The sequence below is a fragment of the Elephantulus edwardii genome, unplaced genomic scaffold, assembly GCF_000299155.1.
Source record: "Elephantulus edwardii isolate Elephantulus edwardi_28Jun2011 unplaced genomic scaffold, EleEdw1.0 scaffold00015, whole genome shotgun sequence".
Lineage (NCBI taxonomy): Eukaryota > Metazoa > Chordata > Mammalia > Macroscelidea > Macroscelididae > Elephantulus > Elephantulus edwardii.
In genome coordinates, this window is record NW_006399765.1 from 6440433 (window position 1) to 6450798 (window position 10366).

At 45.2% G+C, this 10366-nt stretch overlaps 1 protein-coding gene across 2 annotated transcripts in view; it reads left to right on the forward strand.

Moving 5' to 3' along the window:
- Nucleotides 1-259: 259 nt before the first annotated feature.
- The window catches only part of ZNF341 (zinc finger protein 341), a 67705-nt gene continuing 57598 nt past the window's right edge, over nucleotides 260-10366 (forward strand). For both annotated transcript variants that reach the window (XM_006881451.1, XM_006881452.1), the window contains exons 1-2: nucleotides 260-433; nucleotides 9751-9861. In XM_006881451.1, the coding sequence (XP_006881513.1) occupies nucleotides 403-433; nucleotides 9751-9861 (142 nt within the window). In that variant the 5' untranslated portion in view covers nucleotides 260-402. The remainder of the gene's footprint in view (nucleotides 434-9750; nucleotides 9862-10366) is intronic.

Here is a 10366-nt window from a genome sequence, read left to right on the forward strand (position 1 = left end):
CTTGGGGTACATAGTTGAGAGTATCATGAGCAGTGAAGAATAGGGAGTCACTTTCACACAGCTGCAGGGGGTTCAGGTCCTGTGAATCGGAGATGGAGATCCAGAGAAGCGGGTTAAAGTATACAATGTGCCGTCGGAATGGGGGCAGGGGAAACTGAGGGTCTGAGTGGGGCAGGGATAAGCGCCTACATGCCCCCAGTGACCAGGCCACCAAACTGGGGCTGGTGAATATCCCAAGGATGCGGTAACTGGATTGTAATTGGATTTCCCGGGCGGGGGTCGCGGCGGCGGATCCTGGGCGCCCCCTGGCGGTCATGACTCGCCGCCGCCGCCGCCGCGTCTCCCACAATGCTCGTGTAGCCCCGCTTCGGCTCCTGTGGCGGCGACGGTGGCAACTCCAAGATGGCGCAGGCAATCTTCGAAGCCCTGGAGGGTGAGCAGCAACGGGGTCGGGAGAGGCGGCTGTTCCACGCCGCGCCCCTCCCGCCGCGTCCTCTCAGCGCCGGGCCCTGGGCACGCGGTGGCCGCGGGGCGGAGGGCGCCGGGGCCGGAACAGCCGCGGGGTGGGAGGAGGGTGGACGGGAACAGCCGCGGGAGCAGCAGCCGGCGGGGGGTATACAACGGGCCTGGAACAGCCCTGGGAACCGAGGCGCGGCGGAGGGGGGGAACGACTTCGGAACAGCGCTGGGAGCCGAGGCCCCGCGTGGGACTCCGAGACCGGAACAGCCGCCGCCTAGAGGCCTCGGCCGGGAGCTGGGGGTGGGGCTGGGGGCTGGAGGGACAGGGGGCTTGGGGGAGTGGGAGGGACATCCTAGGGGGGCGGGGCAAGGAACAGCCCGGCGGTTGAAGGCCCTTGCCATTGAAGGCCCTTCCCTGGGGTTGGGGGCCTACAAGGGTTACCCTGATCTGGGTGGTGATACAGGATCAGCTGTTGGGCGGGAAGGCGGGAGCGGGGTTGGTGGTGGTCGGAGCACCTGCGCCCGACCGCCAGACTTCGGTGAACCTCCACTGAGCACCATATTTATACTTCATAATTAGATGGGTACCTTTAAATTCAAACCTGGAAACAGATCCGTGTCCCGGCCACCAGCCCTCGGACAGGACACGGATGCTCTCCACCCAAACCGGCATACACAGGGCTCCAATTGGTTGTCTCTGCGAGACTCTGAGATGAGGTTCTGTTCCTCGAGCACCTCAGCACCTGCTGGCCTTCAGGGAAGAAGGCAGGTAGCCTTACGGGTTTGAGGGGCATGGTACAGAGCCGTCCCTGGGGGCCCTAATACAGACACAGAACGTTCTTGGAACTGTGATGAGTACACACAGATTATGAACGTGCAAATAAAACGTGGACTGAACAGACATTTTGTGGCTGAGTCCTTGAGTCCATGTGGCTGAGTCCTTGAGTCCAGCAACTCCCTGGGAAATCTCATCTCTTTATTTCTTGGGAAATGGAGTTCTCCGTATGAAATAGGGGACGGCCCCTGTTTGTGAGCCAAGCATACAGCCTGAGGAGGGAGAGAGAAAAAGATAAAGCAGAAACATTCCAAAACCCAAACCAACACTCTGTAGTTGATTCAGATTCATGTTTGTAGATTAGAACTCTGTTCCTTGAGGTATTCAAGGCTGTGTGACCTTTTGGAAGCAGATTGCGAGACCTGTTTTCCGAGTGGAATTGAACCACTAACTCTCTGATTTGTCTCAAAAATCCCCCGAACCCCTTAAAAAGCATTGTATGTAATTGGGAGGATTCATAGCAACCCTTCACCAGGTTTCTGGTGCTGAAAATCTTAACAGTAAGAGACTAGCTTTTTCTTGCTGAGCATCTATTAGCTATATTCAGACTGCCTTAGTTATTTTATTGGTTAGTAGGGTAACACACTACGAGTTACGCCACCAGAGCTCCCATCTTTCTTTGTGCCCTTCAGGAGTCTTAAGAATTCTACAGTCTGGTTCGAATCCACCAGATGCTCTGCTGGAGGAGGGACAATCTCCTCCTGTACCAGTCAGATCCGATTTGACAGTACACACACACACACAATAATAACAAAAAATTTTTTTTAAAAAAGAATTCTACAGTTATGTTCTTGTTAGGAACCATCAAATTGACTATGACTCATAGTGACCCTATGATCAACACAGCCATCCTGCACCATCCTCATGATCGGTCATGCTCAAGGTCATTACTGTAGTCACTGTGCTAATCCCTCTCCTTGAGGGTCTGCCTCTCTTTTGCTGACCCTCCACCTTTTCCAGCGTGATGTTTCTCTCTGAAAAGAAGCCCCAAATGAGACGAAGATTCACAATCCTTGCTTCTAAGGAGCACTCTGGTTGCACTTCATACAATACAGATTTGTTTTCGCAGTCCATGGTATATTCCATACTCTAACACCATAATTCAAATACATCGATTTTTCTGTTATCTGTAAGTATGAAAGAAGAAGACTACTATAGAATTATAACAAAGATAAACAATAAAATACAGCATCAGGTGATGCTATAAAGAAAGTAAGCAAAGGAGTGGGGTGGGACATGAGAGGCAAGGGTCAGTGGTCCCTCTGAGGGGGACAGCAGAAGGACATGAGGACAGATTATCTTTATACACTCTAGACTTTCTATATGAGGTTTTCCCCCTACAAAATTTGTGTATTGAGTAATGCAACTAAAAAGAAAAATCAGTTCCCAGGACAGTAGAATGTTCCTTATGCTTGGGAAAGGGGGAGCAGGGCTGTGGGAGTCATAGTGACCAAAAGAAGAAGATTTAAGGGAGCTCTGGTGGCCTAGTGGCAAGAAGCTGTGCTACAATCCCAGAGGTACACAGTTCAAATCCACCAGATGCTCTGCCTGAGGGACAATCTCCTCCTCTACCGGTCAGATCAAATTTGACGGTATATACACAAAAAATAATAAAATTTTTTTAAAAAGAAGATTTGAGTAACTTGGGCAGAGCTTATGGGGAGAAAGTTCTGCTAGTGTTCACGAGCGTTTGATGAGGGTGAACAGTGACAGATCAGGGATCCACAGATTTGATGAGGCTTCTGCATTTTACCATGGAATCATGGAGCTAAGGAAGGGTTTCCTGCAGGGGAATGATATAATCTGATGTATGTTTTATAAAGTTCACCCGGCTGCTAGGAAACAGACTGGAGGGAGCCGGAAAGGCCGTGGGGAGGGAAGTGAGGAGGCTGTAGCTGCAGTCCAGCTGAGAACTGAGGTGACCTGAGCCAGGGGCACAGCTGTGAGGATGGAGAGACAACATGAATGTGAGAAAGACTGGAGATGCAGAATAGGCATCTCAGATTACTGAAGGATTACATTTGGTGAAGGACTAGAAATGAGGGAGTTGGAATAGCTGAGTAGAGAATTAAGACGGACTTCAGGGGCTATGACTGGGTGAACAGTGGTGCCCTTTTCTTGTTGAGGAGCCCTGAAAGAGGTCCAAACTTAGGAGTGAGGGATGACACCTTTTCTACATAGACCACATTTTTTAAAAATGGAACTTTTAAATTTTACATAAATGTAGATTCACATATAATTACATCCATCAAGGACTTCCTCACATTGTTAGGTTCCAGAGACCAGGTCATTTTTGTAAAAAATCAGCTTATGTAGAAAAATGCTAGGTGACCACATCAAAGCCAGATTCCATTATTATCTTCTCCCAGACCTATCTGCTCTTTTGGCAGTCCTTGGGTTATTCACTACTCTTCACCAACATAATTCAAAGGCATCAGTTTTTCTGCCATTCTTATTCAGTATTCAACTTTAAGGTCCATATAAAGCAATTGAAAGCATCCCAATTTGGATCAGGTGTACCTTAGTCTTTAATAGCCTTCTTCTTTAGCACTTTGGTGAGATCCTTGACAGCAGATTTTCCTATTGTAACACATCTATGGTAGAAGTACATATTCAGTGCTAGCTTTAGAGAAAGGCCTGCTTTGTCAGTTGTAAAGAAAAAAAGTCCTTGACCCATGGAGACCTCCATGTGTCTCGGCAAAAAGGATACATCCATTCTTACTGTGTCTTACTAGGTGGTACTCAGAGTCCATTCTCTCAGCTCCCTTCTCTTCCCTATTATTTTAATACGATAAAAGGATTACAGACCACTGTCCAGGGAAACTCTGCTTGCATTTTATTAGGGCTGTGATGAGGTTTAAGAGGTTTTGCCTTCCACTTTTAATCCTTCTGCAACTACTTGGTTTATCAGTTTCAGGGGCTCATTATGTAAGTGTGGAACTTATTGCCAGTAATTACAGTAACTGGCTGTGTGACTCTACCCTTAATTTCTTCTTTTTTTATGTGATCCCTTCCCCTTACTGTCTGGCTTCCACCCTGGTATCCACTCATAAATTTAGCCTCTAATACTTACCTGGCAGGGGAGATACCATGATCACGAAGGTGGTTTTCCCAGGGTGAGGCTTATCCATTGTACTCCGAATGTGCTGACCCCTGCGATTTCCCCAATGTGGGAAACTTGACTGCATAATTTGTGGTAGTGGGGGACTGCGTTCGTACTGTCCCCTAATAAAAAAAAAAGCCTCTATACATTTATCTTTTCTTGTCTTTTTACATTAGTAAAGTAATATAATATTTGCTCTTTTATGATTTAGTCTGCATAATATTTTAGCCACTTTAAGTATATTATTCAAAGGCATTAATTGCATCCACCATGTTGTATAATCATCACAACTGCTCATTTCCAGTGTTTCTCAGCTTCCAGAAGCTAAAAACTAAACCCCCCTCACTGTAGTTCAGTCAATATCTCTTAATGTCTTTCCCTTGTGCTTGTCTCTCTATTTCTGTTGTTTGCTGTCCAGTTGGAACTGACCCGTAGCTGACCGTCCAGTGGGCTTTCGGAGGCAATATTTCACAAGAGAGGAGATTGCTCATCTTTCTCCCACAGAGCAGCTGGTGGATTCGAACCACATTCCTTTGGGTTGTCAGTACAACTCCTTAACACTAAATCTCCCACACTCTTGTTGTTATTGTGTGCTATGGATTTGGAACCGACCCTCTAGCAGGTTTTCAGAGGCAGGAGATTGCACGAGAGGAGATTGTCCATCCTTCTCCTGCCCCACACGCTAGTCAACACCTTTTTCCATTTACCCTCTAGAGGGTATGAAGTGGTTTTAATTCACATTTCCCCAAAAGATTGAATTGTCAGGTTTTCAACACCCACAGTAGCAGCAGTCAAAAATAACAAAGCTCTTAGAGAGATGCAAATTAAAACAACTATGAGATATCATCTCACTCTAGTAAGAATAGCAAAATTTAACAGAGAGCGAACAACAGATGCTCATGGGGTTGCAGAGAAACTGGAACCCTTATTCACTGTTTGTGGCAGTGTAAAATGGTGCAACCACTATGGAAGGCTGTATGGCGCTTTCTCAAAAAGTTGCAAATAGAAATACCATTTGACCCAGCAGTTCCTCTAATGGGAATATACCCTAAAGAAACCATAACTGCCACCCAGGCAGATATATGCACACCTATGTTTATTGTGGCTTTGTTCACAATAGCAAAGAGTTGGAAACAACCTAAGTGCCCATCAACAAACGAATGGATAGAGAAGCTCTGGTATATTCACACAGTGGAATACTAGGTATATTCACACAATGGAATACTATGCAGCATTGAAAAACAAGGAACTCATGCAATAATATTCAAAATGGGTGACCCCTAGAGGACATTATGCTGAGTGAAATATCTCAGTCACAAAAGGACAAATATTGCATAGTGCCACTGTTGTAGAATGGGACTGACATCAGGGTTGGGGTGAGACTGAGAAAAATTGGATAAGTTATGTATACTGCATTGAAACAGATGAGGGAGAGAACAGTTTAATAGCGATATATGATAGGGTATCATGGTTATCACAAGAGTCCAGAATGAAGGCTGCATAGTGGAGCGTACTTGGGGGGGCAGTGTATATCAATGAAGGAATTTTTCTTTCACTTTTTAAAGAGAAGAGTGAACTGAGGTGGGGCAGGAAGAAAAATGCAACAATGAATGAGTGGAAATCCAAAATCTCTGGAAATGTTCATTAAAATTATAAAATTTATAAAAAAATTCCAAAATAAAAAATAACAAAATATGTGTTGTATTGAGGAAATCTGACAAGGACCTCCTTAATATGCTAAAGAGCTAAGATGTCAGTTTAAAGACGAAGGTGCATCTGATGCAAGCCATGATACTTTCAGTTGCTTCCTATGCTTCTGAAAGTTGGACAGTGACTAAGGAAGACCAGAGAAGAATCAATGCTTTTGAATTGTTGTATTGACAAAGAATATGGACTATAACTGGGCTTCCAAAAGCATGGACATACTTATGTTGGAAGAAGTACAACCAGAGTGCTCTTTAATGGCAAGATTGTTGTAAAAGGATTAGATACAACATGGAGGTGGCCGAGTGTGACTTCTGCCTGCTTCATAAAGGGGAACTGTTCCCATCAGTTACATCCATAGTACTGAACAAATAGCTACATAGTCAGACATGCCACCTCACATGCTCCTGCTCCTATTTCTACAAATCATTGGGTCCAATGTGTGTTGCAAATTGACTCACAGACTTTACTCACAGTTGTGGGGTTTATTAGGGAAATAGGTTGGGGAGTGGGAGAGGCAAAGCATATCTCATTTGCAAGTCCTTTCATTTTATCACTCCCAAGCCAGGTTAACAAGGCACAAATCCTCAGCTACTGAAAGTCCAGGTTCAAGTCAACAGCATAAATGCACCTCTGGTTTCCTTAGTCATCCAGCAAATTTTTAGTCCAGCAATTCCAAGCCATATTACAGCAAGACACAATTCCTCAATTAATTCAAACAGCTTCTCAGTCAATAAGTGAAAGTCTAGGATTAGTTCAGCAGTACAAATAAACCTCTACTTTCTTCAGTTAGGCCTGTAAACTATATTTCAGAGCAGTAACAAGTCAGTGTTTCATTCACTCATCCAGCAAGCAAAATGTTTAACTGTGGCTCCATCTCCAGGGTTCCTCTGGTTACACCTTGCCACAGTCTCCTCACAGCAGTGCCATAGTCTCTTCACCCTTTCTCCACCACTGTCTCTCACAGTGTCAATACAGTTCATCCCCCACCATCACTGACAGTGTGGAAAGTGTTCTCTTATGTTGGTCCCATAACTGTTGATGATTTGTAAGACCATGTGTCCACAGATAAGGTAGCTGGAGACCATGCCCCCCCCCAAATGGGGGCTAACATAATGGCTAGAAAAGCCAATTTTCAAGGGTTCTGACACCCCAATTGTGAAATTTTGTCTCCATACTTAGCGTGTGTTATCAGGAGAGGCCAGTCCTTGGGAAAAGACATCATCCTGGGAAAGATAAGGGATCAGCAGTGGAGAGGAAGACCATAATGAATACAATTAGTTTGAATATGATGGAGATTGTGAGGATGGTGCAGGATAGGGATAAGTTCAGATCTGTTGTTTGTAGGGTTGCTATGATAGTAGTTGACTCTGATGCTTAGCAACAGTGACTTAGCTTTGGTGGCCTAGTCCATAGGGAGTTGCACTACTTTGGTTATTTGAATCCACCATTGGCTCCACGAGAGAAAGATGAACAATCTGTCATATGATTTAAAGCTTCCAGTAGCCCACTGGAGGATTAGATATGAGTCAGTTTTTACTTTAGGGCATTGAGTTGTTTTGTTTGTTTGCTTTAGTGATTGAGCTGTGGTGCTTGAGTTTTGAATATACCATGGACTGCTAGGAGAACTAACAGGTTCTTCCTGAGACAGTGAAACTGGGCTGCTTCTTGGAGACAAGGATTCTGAGGCTCTCTCTACATACTTTGGGTATGTTGTAAGGAGGGACCAGTCTTTGAAGACGGACATCATGCTTGAGAGGGTGGAGAGATAGTATAAGAGAGGAAGATCCTGGGTGAGATAGATTGGCTCAGTGACTGGGGTAATGGGGGTAGAGGTGTCAGACAGTAAGATTGGCTCAGGATAGAGCAGGATTCAGAGCTGTTGTATATAGGGTTGCTGTGAGTTCCAAGTGACTCGATGGCACATAACAACAACAACAACAAGAACTCTGGTGGCCTAGTGGTAAGAATCTGCACTTCAATCCCGAAGGCACACAGTTTGATTCCGCCAGCTGCTTCATGGGAAAAGGATGGGCAATCTCCTGTGCGACTTCTGCCTCTGAAAATCCGCTGGAGGGTCAGCTTTGGATCGGTTCCAACTTGATAGTACACAACAACAAAGTAGTTAAATACTGGGCTGCCAACCGAAAGGCCAGAGGTTGGAACTCACCTCCTCCTCTGTGGAAAGATGTGGCATTCTGCTTCTGTAAAGATCACAGCCCTGAGAAACCTATGGCACAGCTTACTGTCCTCTGAAGGGCCACTACTGAATTAGCAACTTTAGTTTAACTGAATAACTTGTAAAGGAGCTCTAGTGGCACAGTGATTGAACATTCAATTGTTAACTGAAAGTTGGTGGTTTGAACTCTCCACCTCAGTCTGGTAAGAGAAAGCGACTTCGGTGGAATGATGTGGAATGTGGGGTGGGGGAGATTAGGAGGTAGGCAAAGGAAAGAGGGGCTATAAATGACCCTCATGGGATGTTTTGTGTTGAAAAGAAGAAAAATGCGAACATAGGCTTGAGGAAGAGTGAAATAGTCCTGAGCATGTCTGTGCTGATGAGACCCAAGCTTCTTACTGATGAGAAGGAGAAGTTGCAGGCAGAGTATGGGGATAGGGGCTGGTTTGTGAGCAGCGGTTTCTCATGGCAGGAGGCTAAGGAAATGTCTTGTGAAGTGAGAGACAGAATGTTAGTTGTGGGAGAGTGAATGGAAGGCATGTTGCTGTGTACCATTGAGCTGGAAGTGACTCGTAGCTGACCCTCCAGCAGTTTTCAGAGACAGTAAGATACACAGGAGGATTGTACATCTTTCTCTGGTGGATTTGAACTGCCTATCTTTGAGTTGATAGCGCAACTCCTCACCATTAAGCCACCAGAGCTCCCTGTGTGTTCACTGGGAAGAAGATATCTAGGATGTGAGGAGGCTTGTGACGTGGCTGGACAGTGTGTTATTGTGATCCTTGACAATGATGACTGATGGGAAAATAGAAAAGAAGGGAGCTTCTCAAGAGTCTTCCAACCACAGATCACATCATGCTACTTATGGAGACAAGCAAATCTTGGATAACAGAGAAAGCAAGGACAAACAGACTTGTGGGGTATGTGGGTATGAGGAAGACTTGGTAGCATGATTTCTGAAAGGACTGTATCTGTTATTATTAGATTCCACTGTGTGTAAGAGAGAAGGCCAAGGTAGCAGTGGCTTAAGCAGATCAGAAATTAATTCCCTCATGGAAGTCCAGAGGAAGGCAGCCCAGGGCTCCCAGGAGGGCTGTGTTCTGTAAGGTTCCTAGTGGTCCAGGATCTTTCCCGTTTTTTGCTCTCTAGTCTCTACAGGGTGGCCATGGTTCTTCATGGTCTGGAATGATGATTCAGATTCCTGATATTCTATGCTTATTGCATGAAGCAAAATGTACACTGAGGCTAAGAGGAGAATCATGTACCCTGAAGCTTTTTAAGACAGCTTACCAGAAACTGCTACACAACAGCTCTACTCGCATCCTGTTGGTCAGAATTGAGTTTTCCTAACTGTTCATGTGTCATTTTTTTCCAACCAAAAATCTTGATAGGAGAGAATGCATATTAGGAACTGGATCATAGGGCAGAGAATGAGACCTGTCTTCCAACCAGACTGCATTTCTTTTTTCAGGGATGGACAATCAGACCGTCCTGGCTGTCCAGTCATTGTTGGATGGCCAAGGAGCAGTTCCTGATCCCACAGGCCAGAGTGTCAGTGCTCCTCCTGCCATTCAGCCATTAGGTGAGAGTGTTGTGGATTTATTTGTGTCCCCTATGTAGTGCTGTCGACCTTAACTGACTTTCCAGCAGGTTTTCAGAGACAATTAATTGCACTGGAGAAGATTGCTCATCTTTTTCCCAGGGAATATCTGAAGGATTTGAACTATGCACCTTTGTGTTGACAGCACAGTTCCTTACCACTAAGACACTAGAGCTCCCACATACACAAAAATGTATTACAGAAACTTGTACTAGAAACCAAATCCCCATACCGGTGGTTATCTTCTCATTTAGGAATGAGTTTTCTTTGTTATGTTAATGTAGGGTTTAATTTAAATCTGTCTCTTTTTTTTATTTTTTTAAAATTTTTAAATTATGGGGGAGCTCTGGTGGCCTAGTGGCAAGGAGCTGCAACCACAATCCCAGAAGCTCACGGTTCGAATCCATCAGATGCTCTGCCGGGGAAGGAGGGACAATCTCCTCCTGTACCAGTCAGATCTGATTTGACGGTACACTCACACAAAAAT